The sequence below is a fragment of the Toxotes jaculatrix genome, chromosome 9 (assembly GCF_017976425.1).
Source record: "Toxotes jaculatrix isolate fToxJac2 chromosome 9, fToxJac2.pri, whole genome shotgun sequence".
In the NCBI taxonomy this organism is placed as follows: Eukaryota; Metazoa; Chordata; class Actinopteri; family Toxotidae; genus Toxotes; species Toxotes jaculatrix.
In genome coordinates, this window is record NC_054402.1 from 16,718,628 (window position 1) to 16,740,506 (window position 21,879).

The 21,879-nt window shown below is 39.7% G+C and overlaps 1 protein-coding gene and 1 non-coding gene across 4 annotated transcripts; both read right to left on the minus strand.

Annotated features, from left to right (window-relative positions):
* Positions 1 to 2,252: 2,252 nt before the first annotated feature.
* scn2b (sodium channel, voltage-gated, type II, beta) lies at positions 2,253 to 20,874 on the minus strand. 3 transcript variants are annotated; one of them, XM_041045487.1, is made up of 7 exons: positions 20,656 to 20,874; positions 12,926 to 13,086; positions 12,606 to 12,822; positions 11,468 to 11,660; positions 10,130 to 10,197; positions 9,505 to 9,605; positions 2,253 to 2,268 (listed from the first exon to the last, which is right to left on the minus strand). In XM_041045487.1, exons 1-5 carry the CDS (start codon positions 20,729 to 20,731, stop codon positions 10,188 to 10,190), a joined length of 657 nt encoding a protein of 218 aa, XP_040901421.1. In that variant the 5' UTR covers positions 20,732 to 20,874; the 3' UTR covers positions 2,253 to 2,268; positions 9,505 to 9,605; positions 10,130 to 10,187. The 3 variants fall into 3 exon arrangements, with proteins under 3 accessions (XP_040901421.1, XP_040901420.1, XP_040901422.1); XM_041045486.1 differs by lacking the exon at positions 2,253 to 2,268 and having other exon boundaries at positions 5,395 to 9,605; XM_041045488.1 differs by lacking the exons at positions 2,253 to 2,268; positions 9,505 to 9,605; positions 10,130 to 10,197 and having other exon boundaries at positions 11,464 to 11,660.
* On the minus strand, positions 18,112 to 18,185 carry trnat-agu. The gene has a single exon. It is a non-coding gene; the product is annotated as a tRNA-Thr (tRNA).
* Positions 20,875 to 21,879: the final 1,005 nt, after the last annotated feature.

The window sequence follows — 21,879 nt, forward strand, 5'->3', positions numbered from 1 at the left end:
CTTCTCCCATTTCATTTCGTGCTTCTGCTACATACCTCTGTGTTGGTGGGCTAATGCATTGGCAAGATCTGACCCTGTCCACTGTCAAGTTTTCTATCAAATGCTACTGTAATAATTGATTATTTTCTTCTTTTGTAAACTGCTATGTCTGCAGTATACAAGCGTATAAGGCATTAGCTACATTTCAACATTGTGTTTGGCATAAGACGTTTTGTATAGCAACTGGAATGTCAGCATGATTTGCGTGGTACAAGTGACTAAAACCCAACAACTGTAGCTGCAGCTCAAGTTTCTACCAACTAGCTGTAACTTTCATATCATGTCTCACAGCTTAATAAATCCATTTTGGTCATGCAGACTTTTCCCATTTCATACAGACAACTCGAACTCAGCCTATCCTACATCATCTGCTCATAAAATTCATACAGTGAGCAAAGACCTCCATAAATGACCCTGATCTCAAAACTCATGGTGTCGACCTGTGACTTGTCACAAACTCCCTTTAAGAAACTGGTTGCCTTCAAGGCACGTAGGGGCAGTAATGTATCCTTCACACTGCGTTACAAAACATGGCGCCACCAGGACATTACACAATTACAGCATACCTTTCATCAATCTCAGCTTAGCCTTCAACACAGCCCCTGTAGCAATGAAGGATCGCCAAAGTCCACAACTTGAATGTGCAGCCTGACCTCATTCGCAGGATTCATGTCTTCCTTACCAATCGACCGACACATCAACAGTGTCATCACCAATATCAGAGCCACATGGGGTCACACCTGAAGCCAGTTTCTGTACACCCAGGACAACTTCCTGTTTCACACAATGGTGAAAGCACAAGTAAAACATAAAATACAACAACAACATAAAAAACAATAACCTTTAATGAGGTTACTGCTACATAGGTGGAAGAGTCCTGACACCTTGTTGGACGTGATAACCTGATTTTTGATAAACACTGTAGACTTGCGTAGGCTTGCAAAGTGGGCAAAAGTAGAATCTCACCACCACCTACTGTGCTGTGAAATATAATGGAGCCCAACCTCTTGGCCCGTCCGCATCTCACAGAAATGTATTCATGCATCAGAGTAGTCAAACACGAAGTCACCGCGAACACTTCAGACTTCAGCCCACCCACAACACTGCCACTTCGTCCTGCTTGTCTGGCTGCAGGCACAGAGAAATGAGATGCTAGGGCAAGTTTAAAAATGTTTTTCCCATTTCTGATGCAAACACCAACAAGTATTGTAACACTTGAATCCTCTCCTGAGTTAACCACTATACATATATATCTACCTATGCTGTACCTTTCTGCTATAGATTTTTTATTCTGTTTCTTGTGGTGTTGTTTTTTTTTCTCTTGTGTGACTGTGGTTGCTTTATGTCTGCAGTGCCTGTGAAAGCCGATATTGCCCCACTAAGAGAAATAGAATTCTATTCTATTCTCTTTAATGTAGGGAAAATGTATAAAAGCCATTGATACTCCAGAAGGTATTCCAATGTTTATTTTTACTACAAAACCTAATTGCCTTTCTAAACTGACACTACACATTTCTGTGATGACTTGGCATCGCACAACACATTTTCGTGATTTGTGTGATGACTTGGCACCACAGATATGTGTGATGTTTTGGCATCACTTTACACTCCCTGGAGTTTTGGCACATTGTGGGTTGTAGCTTATTCTGTGATTATCTCACAGCCATACAGTTAATATACTATTTTCTCAATGAGATAACAATTTTTTTTCTTACAGTATAATAATTGAGGTTTAATAGAAAATGCAAATACATTTGATTTATGAAATATCTCAGCAGCATAAAAGAAAAAAAAATGTAATGGCAAATACCTATATTTTGTATGGTTGGTGATTTCTGTTACCACTTTCCAGTTCTCATTTCCTGTATGTTTTTTTTCTTTAAGTTTGTTGGCTTTTTTCCCCTGTGACTATCCACGCTGACGTGATGGATGCTTGACCTCCCCAACTCTCACGCACACACATCCACATGTTGTCAGGTGATCTGTCTCTTGGCATTTGATGTCATTTCCAAGTTCAAGTATGTGTGGTGGGCAGAGACAGACAGTGACATACATGCGGTACTTAAATGCAGCAAGATACATGTAGATAAATATGAAGGTAGATACTAGAGATAAATACATATAGAGAGAGGGAGCATGAGATGCAAACATACAAGGGTATGTAACCATATGCATCTTTGCATGTGCACACCAATACACAGTCACATGTGAGCGCACACACACACACACCTGCCTCTGGACAGGGTGACCTTGGATGCTGTGTATAGAAGGAGGGCGGAGCAAGAGAGGACATTACACTGATGAGAGGAGAGGGAGAGGAGGGAAGAGAAAGGGAGAATATTGGGGATCAGGACAGTGAGAGGAAAGACAAGTTTGAGGAGAAGAAAGGATGGGTGTAGGAGGCTAGGCTGGACAAGGGAGAAGGAGAAAAGGTGGGGGGGGGGGGGGGGGGGGGGGGGAACAGGAGCGAGAGGAGGAGAGATGACAGGAGGCAAAGGAGGGGGGTGAGATGAGAGGCGGAGGGAGGGAGGGAGGGAGGGGGGGAGTGGAGGATCTGTTTCTGGGACGGCCAAGGCGGTGAAATGCTGCAGTGAAGCCACACAGCTGAGCCGGTCCGAACACAGCTACTTAGAGACTCTGAGCGCTCAGCCCCTTCCTCCTCTCTCTTCATACCTCCATCTTCTCCCACCCACCACTTTCACCTCCCACTCTGATTAACCTTCCTCTCACCCCACACTTCGACCTGCCCCCCCTCCTTCCTTTTCCTCCCTCTCTCTCTCTCTCTCTCCTTGCACCAGCCGGTGAGTGAGCAGATTTCAGAAAAGCACCCTGAGTGGAGGAGGACAAGTGGGGTGGGCCTCTCTCTACCTCTCCTTTTCATCTGTCCTTCCTCTTTTTTCCTTCATCTTCGTGGGTCAATCTGTCTTTACTCGTCTCTCCAATACCCATGTTTTTTTCTCTTTCTTTTTGTTGCTTTTTAAATGTTGCATGCTCGTAACTCTCTGTTCCTGTCTTTGTGTCCCTCCCCTCTTATTTTCCTGTCTGTTTTGTCCCAGCGGTTTGTGCTTCTGTTGTTTTCGTGTCTGTCTGTCCATCCGTCTTTCAACGGGGAACAGGGACCATGAAAAGGTGAGTCCTGTCTAAAGTTAAGAGCTTCTCTGCTGTACATATTGAATCTCTCTCTCACACACACACACACACACACATATGCTTTGGAAGTTAGAGTTGTAAGTGCCAGACTTCAGTGCCCATATGGAATGAAACCGGTGCAGAACACTTAACATGGGGAAGATTTTGCATTGAGCCTAATACAGCCTCGTATTCTGTGTTGTTGTGCAGCTTTGTGATTTGGAGCTCGGGGTTAGGAGGGTGTTTTAAAAGGGGCGGAAATTTGCATGATGTTGGTGTAACTTTGGGAAGACGTTGACTTGGTGTGGAAAAGCTCTGTGAGCACACTCTGTGTGTGTGCATAGTGGAACTGTAACTACTTGGTCTCTTTTGTGTCTTCTTCCTCTTCTGCTTCTTCCAAGTATCTTATTACTACTTGTTGTTTCACTGGCTTCATGTATCCACAAGAAACTTTAATTGTATCTTTTAGTCTGACACAATATTCTGCATTTAAGTGAATGAAATTTGTCATACTTTATTCACAGCTATTATTGACAAAACACACACTGATTTTATAGTTGTTTTTGTCATGGTTTTTGAAAATTAACGATGAATAATTACGTCCACGATTGTTTCTTGACAGTTGGATGAAAATTACGCAATCTGCGGGTAGTGTATTGATTTTTGTTTAAATGCTTACTTCCAACTTTTCATATGATTTTTTAAAAAAATGCTAAAAAAAAAAAAAATAGATGGATAACATTTATTTTTTCACACTGCCTCAAATTGACATTCTGTACAGTTGCTATTTTACTGCAGCTTCTATGTTGTTTTAAGCAACAAACACTGTCTGTAAACTAGAATGATTATCAACGAAGTATTTCCTAGGCTGCGTTCAGACAACAGCATTGCGTAAAAAAAATGCAGAGTCCCTCATTCATTTGAATGTGGCCACCAGGCTGACGCAGCATGGGGTGAAAAAGCAGAGGACTGTGGCAAAAAATAAATAAATAAAATAAAATAAAATGCAGGGTCATCTGGAAAAAAATTTGAACCAGACTCTGTTACTGCAACACATTGCACTGTCATCTGGAGTGGTACTGCACCGGCCAGTGAAAAATATGTGCAGGCATGCACAGCTGCTATGTTGCTTTGTAATCTGAACACTATTTTTCTACTTTTTTTCTCACAATTCTTGCAATTAAAGATACAATGATTGTCACTTCTATAACCGTAAAAACCTGTTTAATGGAATTATAATCTGGCTTGCACTGTTTTGGTATTTGCTAAGCCTTCAAATTTATGGATTAATTATTCAAATTGACCCTTGTGGGTTGTATTTCATTATCTCATCTGTATTAAAACAATTCAGCCCCCCTGCTGCAGTTGTTGCATTGTTTTAATACAGGCTTGTTTTTGGTCTGGGCTACGGTTCACAACCAAAATGAATCTTGATTGTCTGCAAAAGCTGAAAATACATACTCTACATTCACAAAGTCACCTCTGACTGATTCTCAGTGGGGCAGCTCCAGGTTGTCCTCCCTGATGAGATCAGAGTACAACTTGGCTTAATGGGTTTGAGACTGGTAACTGTCAGATATGTCAGATAAGGCACAAGTGCAGTACAAACTCTCATCCTCTATTATACCGGCATAATGTTACAGTAAAGCAAAGTATACACTTGTATGGTATTGCCATTGTTGAGAAACAAAGGCTGGACTGATGTGCTGTACCAGAGGACATTTTGTTAAACTAAATGAAACACTGTGGGAGGTGAAAGATAAGGAGAGGCTATAACAAAGTAAAGTGGCCCAGAGGCATAGTTGTTAGCAGTGTTACCTCACAGCAAGAAGGGTTAGCATCCACATGCTAGCTGGGCCCCTGCCAGGGAATTGCTGGGACCTTTTTGTGGTGTGACGTTTGAACATCTACACCATTTCTTTGTTTCCTTCTGCAGTGCAAAGACATTTAGGTGAAGTGAGAACTCCTACTTGCCTGTGCAGTGGTTGTTAGCCAGGTGACAGACTGGTGGTTATGCGGTGGCGTTCCCTGCTTCTTGAGCAATCTGGTCTGGGACAGGCTCCATCCCCTGGCAAACTTGAAAAGGAAAAGCAGGTGCAGATAATGAATGGTTGGATTTTTAAAAAAAAAATGTAAAAAAAAAAAAAAAAAAAAAAAAAAAAGTACTGAAAAAATGTGATATTTTCCTAAATCATTTTTATTTAAAATACATAATGTAATGACAGCTGCGTTTTTTTTTTTCAGAGGCAGCACATTGCAAGCATTAGTTTGATGTCCACTAACATTTAAAGTGATACAAGAGCAACTATTCAGGGCAAATTCATAGTTGGAGCTGGAAAACAGTGATGTACAATGATAAATCTGTCCAGTACATGATACTAATGTTTCTGTTTCAACTGTTTTTTTAACTGTTTCTGGTTGAGAAATAGAATAGATATTATTTACAGTAATGTGTATGACTTCATATTGCCAACAAAACCTTCTTGGTAAAAACTGCAAAAAAATTTGCCCCAAATGTTAACGTGTCATCACCTTATGGCTCTACCCCACAAACCCTGCAACTTAAACATGCATGATCACACGTAGACAGCAGTGTCCCAGGAAATGTGAATGAATTAGGGCTCTCCCAACCAAACAACAACTCTGCAGTTAAAAGAATTATTCAATTAATCAGCTATTTTAAAACATTGATAAATCACCGTTTTACTGTTATTCACAGCATGATTGTATTAAATCAGAGAAACACCTAATTGTGTATTTTATATTATTTTGATGCCAAACGTGCTTTTGATATATCAGGAAATCACTCAATATAACACATGTAATATTAAACACAGACCTGTACACAGTATATATATTTTTTAAACAATGTCAAAAACCAGGACTGTCCCAGCCACCAGATTTGGAAGCACTAACCACACTCCAACAGCTGGATGACACAGCTAACCAGACATTACAGGTAGACACAGTTGACCTGTTACAGTTAAAACATCATAGGACATTCAGAGAATAACCAGAGATTAACAAAGCTCACATGCTATAACATGACTAAAAGTGACATTAAATAGTGATTCAGAGAATATATATTTTTTTTTTAAACATTCAAAGTGCTTCAACTAAATAAATGATCAACTAAGTACACAACCCATACATTTCCGATTTAACCATACAATCCCCATGCCATGTTTCTGTTATTGCAACCACACGTTCAAATATACCATCTTAAGGTTAAGGTTAGCTCCATATGAGTTCCTCATTTCCATTATATTCACATGCTCTCCATTCTGATTATATAAGAGTAGGTGTCAATGTGTTAATGTGCAAAACAATATGTACAGTTTCAAACACCACTGTTGAGGTAAAGACATTACTTTGGAGACAGAGCTGGGATATAAGTTTTAAACTTTGATTGATCTATGATTTCTTTTTATTTTTTAATCTGTTAATCTGCTTGAAAATAGACATTAAAACTGTATTGTACTGAGGTGCAATGACTGCAATTAAAATGTTTTAAAATCTCTACAAAACATAAAATATTTAAGATTTAGTTGTTTATTGATATGTAACATGAGGCAAATGAATCTCATCAAAGTGCAACCAAATACCGCTGTATATAATATACGATGTATATGGTATATGCAAGGAAAATATAATGTATCAAAATGAAAACCTGGCATCATTATACTGAAACCTGATGGAGTAAAAGCTTAAACGTGCTCTGACTCTCTCATGTTACTGTTTTTTTTCTGAGAAACCTAACAGAACAGAATGAAGGTTCTTAATTTCTTATATTACTACATATATTCTTATATTAACAGTATATTATTTTTCCTTTTGATATGCACTGTTTGACATGCATTTATGCCAGTGTAGTCCATTGCACATGCTTCATTTGTCAAAGTAACGAATTCTACCCGTTTAAGTGGATAACTACAATTTGCAGTTAGACGCTAACCAAATAAAACCTTTGTCAGCAAGATGTTCTCTGTCAGTCATGAATATAAACGTCTTTATAAATCTTATGTTTTAATTCGGATCATTTGGTATTACTTACTAAACTGCTGCCTTTAGTGGGACTCAGCTCTTATTTGTGCGTGATATGGGTCATATTGAGTTTTACTATACAACTGTTGTCTGTGTGTAGGTCTATGTTTAGGCAACCTTTATTCAATTCTACCGTAAATATTAATAAAGGCTGGCACAAACATGAGTTATGTAATTGTGGTTGCAATGTGAGCTTTTCACTTTAAATCGTCTTTGATATGTTTTTATCCTATGCAGCCAACAATACGTCACTTTATCTCAAACCACATGCTCCTCTACTCTGCTAGATTTATTTATATTGTAGGGAAACATTCTGATAGCAAAGCTCAACACTGTCACTGTCCTTCCTCTGCAGTATGTGCAAATGGTTGTACAATGTATAGCAGTCACAAATATTAGTATTCTAATATGGAAACTAATTTTAATCCTTGCAAGACGGAACTTGAATCTGCAATCTGCAACCTCTGTATTCAGGTTCACTAACATGTCATAACCTTATACAAGGCCAGGCTAGATGGACAAGTGCCCATCAAAGGGGTGGACGGTATAACCTGTAATCACATGCTGTGGAAATATAAAGATTTGGATATGCTGTTTGTATTAGTATAGAAATAATTTGTACTGTAAAGTCACATAAAGTGCTCTGAAAGCACCACTACAGCTCCCCACATGTTAACCACGGCAGTTGTTCATTTGTGTCACTGAGAGAAAACGCACTAAAATCACTCTTTTACACTACAAAACACTTTGGCATGATAACAAAACGTGAATGAAGAAATGAAAACAAACAAGAGACAAAGGCAGGACCAAGAGACTATTGGAAAACATGTCGCTTCACCTGCCCTTTTCAAAGAAGACATTTTGACATGACACAGTAGGAAAAGCACAGGCAATAGAAACATTAAATTCCATTTAGCTGCTTCAGGTTTGGGGTCCTGGTATTGTGCATTCTGACTCATTCACGCTGGCTCTGTCTGATAACACTTCCTCATTCATTCATTCATTCACTACTTCCTATATAATATTTAATTCTATAGTGAGAAATTGTGGACACCTGTAAATAAAAACTATGATATAAAATGCTGTCCTACCACTGACAGAGCTTATGTGGACTCTAAATGTCACTTTTCAATATGAGATGCAGTCTATTGTTGGATTGTTGGTAGAACATGTTAGCATACGCTATAGTAGTCTTAATAGTCACTACTTTTTTGTTTCACTGTGGAAATTTTTGAGGGCGCTATGTATTAAATACATGTTACACACTCACATTTCAGATACTCAAAGAAAACAGCGAAGGGCAAATATTGTGCACTAAAAACTGAACAGGCAGTGGTTTTGGGCACAGCTAGTGTCATGACCTACTGGGACACTTGAGTCAGGATTAATGTCATTAGCAGTACCTGTGCTTTTTCTATTATGACAAGCCACTCTCTGCAGGGCAACTGTTTTTGCTACAAAAACCTCCACACCTTTAAGGAATGTTTGAGAACGCTCTCTGGCTCAGACACAAGCTGACACCATTGAGACACGTAGACATCATTTGGCAAAAGTCAGCTGTGGAAAAGTACATGCACATGTAACACTTGCTACAGTGCTACATGTAACACATGTAGCACTATCTCTGAATATATGTTAAGACATGGTACCCATTAACTCACTGTTGTGAGACATGGCTTTAAGGCAATGGATTCACAGTATGTTAAACCAAAACTTTTCACCCAAAACAAAATCTCAAAGTTGGACTGCAGCTGTTGTGACACAGTGGAACAACAGATATACACACACAACATCTGCTCTGCAGCGTGAAAGACTTGTAACTCCCATCAACTATGATGCTCTGCCACAACCACTGTAAAGTTTATTAATAGTTTATTAATGATGGACTTCAGGCAATAAATAGCTGTTGTCCCAAAGCCCTGAACTGAATTTCAGACTCTACTAAATTGTGAGAGCATAAATTAGACTGTGTGATGCTGTGATGTTGTTACCATTACATATTCAAAATATACCGTAGGTCATACCGCCCAACCCTGGCCAAACGTTCAGTGTGCTATGAAAATGCCAAAATGCTTATCATGAAACTTCTAATTCTGCGGATACTGACTTGCAGCTATGAATAAAGTAATATGTGTTTAGTGGTTAAGTTGCAGAAAACTGTCCACTAGCTTATTTCAAGGAAAAACATACATCTCACACAGACATACATAATTAGGCACACACATAGACACATTCAGTACACACACCACACACACACATACAAAGATGCACACGTGGTGCAACGGCACACACACACACGCGCACACATGCAGAAGGGATGGAAGTATCAGTGGACAATGATTCAAGGCGTGGTTACTATAGGTCTTCAGGAGGAAGGAGGGGGGTGCGCATGTCTGAAAGAAAAGAGAGAAAGAGAGTGATGAACAATGTTTTGACCTAAACTAGTAAAATGCTTGGTAGATGCCCCAATAAATAAAGCTCTCTAGAGATAAAGCCAGCAGGTAGAGAGATCTGGGGCACAACACACACAGATAGACATGTACACTTCCACTCATCCACACACATTTAGTATACAGTATTATTTTTAACACTTTTGAGGACACTGCACATTCACAGTCCTCTTTGTCAGAGAAAACATTTACATTCCAGTCTATTGACTAATAAATCCAGTTTGTGGTTCCAATTGCTACACCATCATTTTATTTACTGAGGCGAAATGCAATTAATGTAACGTAACTTAATGTAACATGCAACATGCAAATATATAGCAATCTGTGCTTAGTTTGACTTAGGCTGATCCTTTGATGTTTATCGCCATACTGTCCAGGTCAAGCTAAGCTCTATAGCAGACATGGTGTTCACAACAGTCAACAACAAGAGTCCGGATTTGTTGAAATCTAGTTGAGCAAGTCTTTACCAGGGGAGGTGTTGGGGGTGGGATCTCCACAGTCCACTGGTTCAATCAGATGACCCAGCTATGGTTGCCTATAAATATGTGAGAAGAGGTGCCCAACAACATACAGCCGGTTAGCTTTCAGTCAATAGAGGTATGTAATCCAATTATAGGAGAGAAGGAGTTATGGTTTGAAAAGTGCTTCAGCCATAGATGCAGTTATGTCAAAGATGTGTGGTTTTTCTTTTGTGCAGTTGACATTTTGGGCAGAAACTGTTGTACATAGCAGGACCAGCACCATAACAAAGTTCCAAGAAGGATAAAAGCGTGTGTTTCACGTAAACAAAGCGTGTGCTTTCACTACACTGTATCCCACAATAGTGAATTTAAGTAGAAGAATAAGAATAGTTTGTGTATATAGTAATAGTATATGTGTTTTTGAGATTTGTACTATTGACTAATCCATTCTGACAAAAAAATATGACATTGAACCCTGTGACTAATCGTTAGTTGCTGATGACTGCTAGCTTGCAGCTATTGTTCTCCTCTCATCTGCAGTTTAAAACATGTTGGTCTATCTGTTGACAGAAAGCATTCACACTGGCATTTCTTACTGCCATATGCCATTGCAGGCTCAGTGCAGTGTAAAACTCAGCTTATATTATAACATAATGGAAAATAGCCATGTCTTACAGGCAGCTGCTACTGTTCCACTCATCTTTTTGTCGTAGCTAAGGCAAGCTAGCGGTGCAACTACTGTATTAGCTCTGTGCAACTAGCATAGCAAGCATAGACTTTAATAGTTTGAATAACAAAACCATTCAATCAATCAACTTTTTATTATCAACTTTTTACCTAAAATGAGCAAAAGATTGTAGTCAGCATTTTATAGAAAGTGACTCCTGTGTCAAATGTGCAAAATTCTACCGATTTAAGAGTTAACGCTTGTTAGATTACAGCATTTTAGCAACATAGCAGTAGTATCTGCCAGAGGGGTATTAGTGACATGTCGTTTAAGTGGCATATACAAAATGAACTTTAATGAATAAACATTAATTGAGTAATGGCATATCTTAGCAAGATTGGTTTGTAAAGGGCCCACCATGGCTTTTCATAATCTTTCAAAATCACCAGTGAAACACAGCAGTAATACTCAGTGTATACTGGTCATATCTGCCAGAACTTAAATGACATGTTGTTTATAAATGGCATACGGCAGTAGAATAGTAGCTACATTCTAATAGTTGTACCGTTAATAATTTACACATGCCATTTAAACAAGAGTAGTGCATCATGCTCTAGTTTTTGACCTTGGTCCTGCTGGTAGTTTCTGATTGAGGATGTTACGGTGACATTTCTTACTTGGTTCCCTCCTCTGCAACACACTCAGCCTCCAGTTTTCCCTCCTCCTCCATCTTCTCCTCTGAAATCAGCTCCTGTTTCCGGTGTCGACGAAGACATTTCACTATTACCATGGAAAGGATCAAAAGTGCTAATGCTCCTCCCACTGACGCACCAATCGCAACAGCAATGGTTGAATCCCTTGGCGGGGGAACTGATGAGAGGAGAGGAGTGGAGAGGGTTAAATATTTTGTAGACAAAGGATGGAGTGCAGGGCTGGCTAAAAGCTCTACTGGGCTGATTAAACAAAGTGGAAAGAAAGAAAGTGCTGCTGAGTTAGCCCATGTCATACGTGAGTGTGTGTATGTGAGTGCGTGCGAGAGTTTGAGGGAGATGCTGAGGGACTAACTTCAGCCTCTTGGTGGTCATTAATAAGTAAAAAGCTGACTCATCACTGGTAGGTCCTCACGCTTCAGAAAACACACACATTCACACACACACAGATGTTATATGATTACTGTATGGCATTTTTTCAAGCATGGTGGCCGAAACAGATCAGTGCAGTCCAAAACATAAGCAAATGATGCTAGCTTTCTCATCGCTTTTCACAACACACGCATGATGTCACATTTGGAGAAAAGGTCTTTAATAACTCAAAATTCTGAGTTCTGTTTGCTGCAGTTTTTCAAACTTGTGTTTTTGCCAGAATTTAGCTAAATACATGTCGCACATTTTGCCGCTTTTATCTACTTGTGTGATAATCAGCAACAGAAGAAACAGCTAATTGTGCAAACCTAAAAATGAGTGTTTTAGCCATATTTTGACGCATCTATAGAAATTATTCATGAGCCACAGCTGCTAAAGTCTAACAGAAAAAAATAGCTGTACAATTTGAGGCAAGTGGTACTCATACCTGATTTAGACTTAGAATTGAAAGAACAGAATATTTGATGTAAAAGCCAATGAATGGCTGAACGAATTCACCCAAGACTAGACACCCAATACCACGATCTTCTCAGTAGCACTTCTGGATTTTGGTTTAGCTAAGTAGCACATGTAAACCCCCCCACTAAAACAGGGAGTGTATCTTTAAGACAAGGGCCAGAATTTATAGACATTTAAAATGTTGTATCTTGAGAAGGCAGGGTTAGTGTCTTACGTTCAGTGACAACATTGAGCTGTATGACACCATGTCCCTGGATGCGGTCCGGGGGGTTTCTCACGTAGCAGTTGTAAATCCCCACATCCTCCACCTGAACGTCTGATAGGGTGATGGACAGATCATTCTTGTCCAGGTTCCCAGCAAACATGACCCTATCTCCAAACCGGTCTGAACGAAGAGGGACCATTCCTTTTTTCTTATAGTATGTCATAAACTATGAAGAGAGAGAGAGAGAGTTTATAACTGGTCTAGAGATTTAAGATGTAGGTATCCTAAGTATTGAGGGTGTTTAAGCATATAAATATGAGCCACTTTACCATCTCCTCTGTATCGTTGAGTGATTCTTGGTAGGTCCAGTTCATAGAAAACTTGGTAACATCCATCTTGTAGCAGGAAGTGAATGTGCAGGGGATTTTGACAGTTGTTCCGTTCAGTGCATCAATGGAACTGGCCACCAACACGTCCATGCTCAAGCAACCTATAAATAAAAGCAACAATGGTATCAATGCCAGCACCTACAACAATAAAATGTCTGAGCAGTAAATTTTGTAGTAACACATTTTACTTTAAACACTTGCCAGGACTTTCAGCAAACATGACAGAATTATTTATGCATATTTTAAATTATGGATATCAATAACAGTAGATCAGTGGATTGTGTTTATATGTAATTGTTTAAGACATCAAGGAAGGTAAATCAAAATCATGAAAAGTAAAATCACTGCACCAGCTTAGGTATAAGAAGATATTACATGTCAAAATGCTAATGCCTGCGTAACAATCACCAGTCACTGGTGTTAAAGTCAGCTTAAAGTAACACATCTTAGATGAGTCTAAAGACATGAGATTTGTGACTTTAGTCAAAGTCATGTAAAGAAAATCAGGTCCACACCACTGGTTTGTTTCACCGTGTAGTGTCTCATTTAGCCTCATCTAAAGGTTTGTGATTACAATCAGACAAGGTTGGATATTTTAGGTGTTATTTTTTTTTTGTGTTTAACTAAACGTACTGTGAAACAACCTAAAGAGAAGAACTAAAAAGTGCAACTGCGCAGCAGTTTCAACTTGCTGACTCTTCTTCTGTACTCCATCTGGAGAGTGCTGTCTTTCAGGGTGTCAGTCATCTGATGTGAATTCTTTAACTCACAGAACAGATTTAAATGTGGGCAAGTCACCCGCAAAGTGACTGTAGATCAGGCAATATGCCTGCTATATGCTTAACGATTCCAGGGAAGTCTGTTCAGAACATCCACAGCACACAGAAATTGGTGTTTCACAGCATGTTTGTTTAATCTATTTAAATCTACAGCATGAGCCTGTATAGATGGATTTGCATATTGCATTTTCTAAGCAATGGCAAAAAAAAAAAGGCTCCCACACTATTTTTGAGAACTCAAGCATCGGCTGAATTATGTGGAATTAGTCAATATCACTTCTGTATTGTGGGGATCTGATTTTTAAAAGTATGTTTTTCTTGATGCAAGAAGGTTGTTTAATTTATTTTATGAAATATATTCAAAGTAATTACAATCTCTGCTGTTGATAAAGTTATAAAAAGGGGGGGGGGCAGAATAGCGTATTCTTCTATTTGGAAAACTAAGAGAATCTCATGATCATGCCCAGTTTTGCTAACAAAATCTTACTTAAAGAATATACAGGTGTTAGACAGGTGCATACGCTGCTCCACTAAGCCACTCCAGGAAGTATCTTGAGTTTAACAACCCAAAATTAAGCATTTGCCTGCATGTAACTTGAAATGAAATTAAAGTATTGTTTAGTTTCTTCAAGTTTCCTCCTCCCCTCTAGCATTATGTCTCAGCATGGGCTTACACTCCCCAGACAGAATCTCTGCCTCTCTCTCACTCTGTGTGTGTGTGTGTGTGTGTGTGTGTGTGTGTGTGTGTGTGTGTGTGTGTGTGTGTGTGTGTGTGTGTGTAATGGGACTCTGCACCATTCTCTCCTCTGCAGTCGGGTGTTTCTGGCTCCCTTCCCACTGCTGCTGCACCACTCCACAGGCCTGCCTCTCTGCACCACGCACACACACACGCCAACACACACACACCCCCATGCACTTGCTACATCCCCACCCACCGCCCATATATATAATTTACACGCACAATTTTCCATGCACATAGTTCACCACAGTCAGGTGTCTTGTGATGCAGTGAAGCACCTGCTTCTGTCCCTCCTCAATAAACACAAACCACACACACACACACACATACACATCTTCCTTAGGTGTGTATTGTCTACTGTGAGCTTAACTGAGCTATGTCAATGTCATCCCTGCACACTGATCTATCTGTACACACAGCTAACAGCTGACACATTCAAGCACACACCGCTGTCTCGCTACACACACACACACACACAAGCGCACACACACACACACACGGTGCATACACAGTGCCTTTGCTACTATAAGTCGTACACAGATGTACGGTGTGAGAAACAGTTTGATAAAGGCTCCTGCTCCTGCTGACTCAGCAGTCCTGTGGATAGTGAGAAAGAGAGGCAGATGCAGAGACGGAGAGAGAGACAGAGACTTGCTAACCGATGAAATACTGCAGTGAAGCAGCCTCATGCGACTCCTCCCTCTCTCTGCCCCTCCCTCTTTCCTCTCCCATCTTTGTCCACCTCTCTTGCCACCTCTCACGCCTCTTTCCTAGCACCTCTTCCGTCCGACCCCATCTACTACTCTCAAAATTACAGCTTTTTATGTTTCTCCCCGCCTACTTTCAAGCACTCCATGCATTTCTCTGTCTCTCTTTTACGCGCTTCTGTTTTCCCTCCTTTGTTCCCTTCTCTGGCAAGGTCAATGCAGAAAAAAAGGTAAAACGTAGGTAGGTCTGTTACATCATCTTTCCCTGCCCTCCCCACTCCTATTGTCCCACTCTGCATGACCACCTTTTCATTGGGTTTTACGTATGCACGTAACCCTGTTCACAGTAGAGGTGTATATTAGTAAAAATATCAGTTTTGATTTAAAGGGGAATTAGTGTAAAAGAGGTTAAAGCCTGACTGCCTTCCTCATTGATGGGTAAAAGATGGCGAGTACAGACCAACAGATGATACTGCCAATTGTTACATCTTTGAGGTATAAGAACCTCCTAAAGAATTTAGAGCTTATAGCTGGACAAGAATAGAAACAATATCCATCCAATGTTCCAGTTTGTACTTAAAAAAGGGAGGGCATAAAAGGTATATGAATACTTGAGTCGCAGGGGCACCATAACACATCCTTGCTGAGGTGCATTTTTCCATGAAGAGTATGCACAGATTTACAGTAGGTTTTAGCAAAGCTCCCCCACTCCCAGATCCCAATCCAATTAGGCATCTGTGGGCTGGCATGGACAAAGCTTTTGAGAGTAAGAATCCACTGAAGACCAACTTGACAAAACTACAGACAGCATCCTTTGATGGTCCCTTCTAAAAGTGATTTAAAGCTGCTTTAAGGGCACAAAGGGCTCCAGCTAAGTATTTAGAGGATGTTCCAAAACGATCATTTAGTAGGTCTGAGTTGTACAGTCCCTAAAAGTACCACCACACGCTTGTTTTGGTGTTGAAGATGGTTCTGACTGGATTTAAGGTGTAATAGGTGCAGGTCCTGAGTGATTTGATGGCGTAAATGCTGGTCTTGAGTGGGCTGACACTTAAGGGTTATCAAATGGGAACCCTGCTTTTTTTTAATATTTAAAGGAGACAGCTACCTAGTGCTGAGTAACATGACACGGCGTCCTTACATGTCCGACTTTAGCTAAAACCAGTCACTGCTGCTTTTTGCAGTTTCAGCGAGAGGTGTTTTTTAAACTCTGGAGTCTGACCTTCACCTCCTTCAGAGCCTGTCAGAGCCTCTACAGTACAACCCACTTGTAAATTCCATATATGTCCCCCCGAGCAATATTAGCTTAATGATGATTGCACCACAGGGAGTTCGGTCATGAGATCAGATGTGGTCTCAGATTGCTTGTTGCATTTTTTCTTTTTTCAGAACAAAGCTGATTTCAATGGTAGGAACTGGAAGAACTACCTGTGTTGGAGAAGTGTTGGTTTAGGGTATAATAAGCTTTGACTTCTGCAGCTGCTGCTTAGTATCTGAATAATACCCTATGGAAGTGTTACAGTTGATAAGTTGCAATTGTCCATTTGGCATTTGGTGGCTTGCTGAAAATTTGTGGGAAGAATTGGGGCAAGAAATACTGCTCAAGCTGCACAAAGATGTTTTGGTGTCAAGTGTTGCCATTCTTTTTGCTGATGCCAGAAGGACACTGGCGCTAAGATGAATCATTAGTTATATTTGCAACTTTAACACACAAATCTATGGTTGATATGTTGACCCCTGTATGCTGCCTTCAAATGCTGTGATTCAGCTGTGTTCTGTAGGGCTTAGCTCTAGTGCCCCCTGCTTTGGAGAACATCACACTGCATTCTGCACACTGCAGCACTCTACCCTCAGGTGCCGGAAGCAGAGGGGGTTGTCAGAAGTCAATACAGCTCACTACAAAAAATATGACTTCTGTCAGAGATTCATGGAGGAGTTGCAGGAATCCTGTGGGATGGAAAAGCGTTTCTCTGATTATGTCATGACTAGACTGGGATAGGGATAAAGTTAAAGGTAAAGCAAAAACAGTACTGTCTGAGCCTGCAGCATTTTTGTGCTTTATGTTACCGCATTATGAGTTGTTAAGTGAACACCACTATATGTGGGAGACAAAAAGCACAGTTGTACACACAGGGATGCATTATCCAGTATATTGACCTTATTTCACTGCAGTGTTGTAGGCATTATAACTGCACAAGCCCATATGCCTTTTAAAATCTCATTTATGATCAATACTGAAAATACCAAACAAGGAAAATATTGACCAGACTGAGTGAGAGTTGAAAGGTACTTTCCGTTCCTTGTCCTCTTCTCCCCTCCAGTGTTTTCACTCTTATGCATTATTGACAGTTGTTTCTACTTATAGTAGAGTCACAAAGTCTGGCTGCTTTAAGATACAGTACATTTTAAACCTTTAAAAAGCACTTTACATGGTTTGAGTGAAATCCACAGCAGCTGTAAATATAGACATAAAGATACACCAAGGCTTCTACATTTGGATGGTGGTAGTGTTAAACACTATCAGCTAAATAAACCATGTGACAGTTTTGCAGATCAGCTAGGTTTCATGTATAGATCAGCTTGGTTTCACATTGTTCTGAACAGGAATCTGAAGAGAAACACTGGTTTGATTGATCTAAACAATCAGGAGATACCAGCGGCTCTCCTATGCTTTCAAAAACAAGCTTATAATTCTGTGCTAGAAAGGTGGCTGTAGTATAATACTGCAAGACTTATCTTGAGAATGTTACTCATAGGAATATTTGTATTTATTATAATTGTAGGCTAGGATTAATGTTTTCACTTCCTCTGAATAGCACACTGTATGTTGTAATGCAAATAACAATGACTGTGACAAACACTGTATGTTGGCATATTTTTATGCAAAAGTAATATCAGAAAAGGCACTGCTGGGATTCGAACCCAGGATCTCCTGTTTACTAGACAGGCGCTTTAACCAACTAAGCCACAGCGCCTGTAGCTGTGCTTCAAAAAAAGCTCCCTGCTGGCAAGCAGGGAGTCACAAGTCTACTGTTTATAACAGCTAACATTCAGGAACCATTTTGAGTTTTGTTTTCTCATAGAAAACTGGAATACATAGCTGCCACATTAAAATTTTGACTGAACTGTGGTAATTTGGTGCATCTGGACTGACTAATGCCATGCAAAAGTTGCACCTTGCACTTTCAGTGTTGAACTGCTTGAAGTCCATGCCAGTGCATTTACAGGACATGCCTTCTCTTCTCAGTGTTCTGCTGCCCTCTAGTGCCTCTCTGTGGTAACTGTAACTGTGAAGTTGCAGAGCAACATTAAAACACTAATGGACAAAGGGAAACTGCAACAGAAATTAATGTCCATAGGAATGCTACACTGCCTGACTTTGCTGTTAGCCTAGACTACAGTTGGTGTTCTTCTGAGAGACAGCACACAATAAATGACAAAAATGTAACTGTCTTTCTCATCTGAATTAAATGCCCAGAAAGGAGTGTTAGTGTGTGTGTGTTTATGAGAAAGAAGTCAATATAACATTTGCCTGGTGAATGGATAAAACCTTTCTCCTTTCTTTAGTTGTTTAGTTTAGTTGTTTTCATAATTGAGCCCAGGGTGTGGCTCCTCATCTGCTGTTCAGGCATGATGCACGTGGGCAAATTACAGTCTAAACTGTGGATTCATATTGATATATGTTATTCTAAGAAAGTTAAAGTTGGCTGATGGGTTCAGATATCTGAGAATGTAACAAGATTTTGCTTTTGATTTGGGGGGTATCTCAAAAGTGATAGGTCTATGTATTTTATATAATCTCTAATATGTTCAAATGAGCAGATTACATATATTTAAGAATGAAAGAAGAATGTAGTAATCTTTCCTTTTTTTCCCTTTAGCATCAGCTACATCCTGTTGAAAAGAGCAAGGCGACTGTAGTTTAGCAGCATCTCCATGCAACAGGCTCCCCAGCAACAGTAAACTTTTGGGTTTCTATTTTCAGTTGGCATAGGTTAAAAGCAAAGGGTGCTGACACCATCTAAAAATACACTGGTGTCAGTACTCCTATTTAACTTCCGAACCCTGAACAACAACATTTGATGAGACACGAAGATAAAAGGGACCATTTGGAGACAAACCTCAAATCCATTTCACCGAACTCTGTTAGCTTGTATGGTATCAAACTTTGCCAAATATTTCTTCACAGCTTCATTCAACCCAAAATTTTAGTCTGCTATAGTATGACAATACGAACAATGAAACTGGATGAAAATGCAATTTTCCAAAAATATTCACAATATTTTTTCCTCCCATTTCTTTGGCATCCTTGAAAACATGATTTTCAAGATGTGTAAATTGCATAAAAACAATAAATAAAAGGCCCAGTGAAGAGGGACATGACCTTCTAGCAAACGTGATCCTCCATGGCATACACTGAGATTTCCTAAATTTCCTAACTTTAATTCTCTCTTTAATTTATCATTCTTTGGAAAGAGTATTCACCTTAATTAAACCCTGTTTCCTACATTGGTTGTTATTTCTTACTGATTTCTCAAATTAAAGACCTAGAAAGATTTTCTTTTAGTTTTGAAAGTTTTGAAACTGACAAGAAGAGGCTTTACTGTGCCATTTAACAATTAAACTACAGCAGAAAGAGAGGATATGACGCAGGCTCAACACAGTCTTAGCTTATATGAAGCAGGATTCAAATGGCTTTTGTAAACCTGCAGGAGAAAACTGGCTTCATATTGTATGGATCTTCTTTTTTTTTTTTTATCTGTGAAGTATCATGAACCAATCTGGGCTGGATATCATCCCATTCACATCCACTCTCTGATTCATGCATTCATGCGTTCACATAAATTCACAGACCTATTACAGATGACCACATTATGTAGGTTTATAAGTCTGCTACTGTATGCAAGTCCTATTAATGCCAGTAGCACACTGTTAGCACCTTATTATGAGCCTATTCCTATCCATCACTGACAACACTGAGTCACAGAGACATACTGTACACTATCATTCTGTGTGCAGACCAAGCCAATATTTATTTTTATATAGCGCATCATAATCCTGTTTAAAGCCTGTGATAGGGACACTCATTTAGCTGTCATCAGAAGCTAAATAGAGACGCATAAGGAAAATAAGCTCTTGCAGAATTAACACAACTGATCACAAATCACTTCAGACAAAAGTCTCGGAATAAGACAACAGCAGTCTTTGATTGAATACGTGGCCTGATTGAACAGGGGGAAATGCAGAGATAACAATTAAACCGACATCATCTCACATTACACCCATTCTCGCCTTCCTCTCTGTGACACACACAAACACACACTCAGAAATGAGAGGAAAAGGCCTAAAGGTGGAACAGTGAGCTGGGGCTATATCTCATCGAACTGTTGATCCCCGTATCAATGTAACAGAGCATCGATCGGTTTGACTGTTTTTGTCTCTTACCGGAAAGCGAGAGCAGCAGCAGCACCGCACTCAGCAGCTGAACGCCAGAGCCATTCTCCTGCAAGCGGGAAGACATTTTCTCTGCTCCGTGTTTTATTTTTATTTTATTTTATTATTATTATTTTTTTAAACGACGTATTTATCTCTAGAAAAAAAATATAAATATCAAACGAACAGCAAGTGTGTTCTTGGTGTGTGCGTAAAAATGCTAAAACCTGTATTTTTGTTTTAGAGGCAGGACATGGCTGGCAGTGTCTTTAGCCTGATGACGGTTGATCTCATGGTTGTCGGTTTGTTGGCGTTTGAGGTGGGAGGGCGGGACGCAGAAGAAGGAGGCTGTGTCCCTCACAGATGGGGTGTAGACAAACTGACCTGTAGTAAATGTTAAATATACTAAAGAGCAACAAGAGGAATAAACAAAAACGGGGATAGCTGAATAACAAAATGAAAAGTTGAGTAATTAGAGTAAAAAAAAAAAAAAAAAAAAAATCAAATGTATTTTCTTCCATTCAGTGTACAAGCTTTGTGGGGCTCTGGTGAATGTAATTGTGTGCCTAAATGACGTAAAACCTAGTTTGACAGTTCTAAGCTTCAATTTCTTGTTACTTATTGTTTGATATATACAGTGATACCAATATTTGCAATAAGCTAAAATCAACAGCCAATATATTGCCATACCTGATTCATAAGTATAGTGCCACAGCCATCACAGTCACCAAATCACCAACCGAACACCTATGAGAGATTTTAGAGAGATGTGTTATGTTAGATGCGAAAATATACATAAATCACGATGATAGACATATTCATATTATTTTAGGATCAAGTGGGAGCAACAACTGCTCTTTGTTGGAATTTTCTTAAAATAAAATCAAAACGGTTGCCCTCTCTGATTCAAACAAAAAGTAACAATACCAATAAAATCACATTTATGGGTGGGGAAACACCACTGAGAGGAACCAGGCTGCCGTGCAGGCAAACAAAAAATTAATCAGTTTGGGAGACCATCCCAAACTCCCTCCTTTAATCCAGTTCCTCCTTCCATCCTTCCTGGGTGGGAGGCAGGAGGAGAGGATACTGGGAAATAAAAGAGGCAAACACTAACTGGTAGTCACAGATACCACCTTCACATCCACCTTTTCATTTGTTACTTACTGGAGGCAAAGAGCGGATGCTAACAAACAGATGTGGTATACATTTGGTGAAAAGGCAGAGGTGAAGAGA

Bases quoted from the DNA above. Each gene is read 5' to 3' on its own strand.
- scn2b (XM_041045487.1), bottom strand. From the start codon at position 20,731: ATGTCTTCCCGCTTGCAGGAGAATGGCTCTGGCGTTCAGCTGCTGAGT. The intron at 13,087-20,655 runs GTAAGAGACAAA...TTTTATTTATAG, and splicing joins GCTGCTGCTCTCGCTTTCCG to GTTGCTTGAGCATGGACGTG. The intron at 12,823-12,925 runs GTAAAGTGGCTC...CTCTCTTCATAG, and splicing joins TCAACGATACAGAGGAGATG to TTTATGACATACTATAAGAA.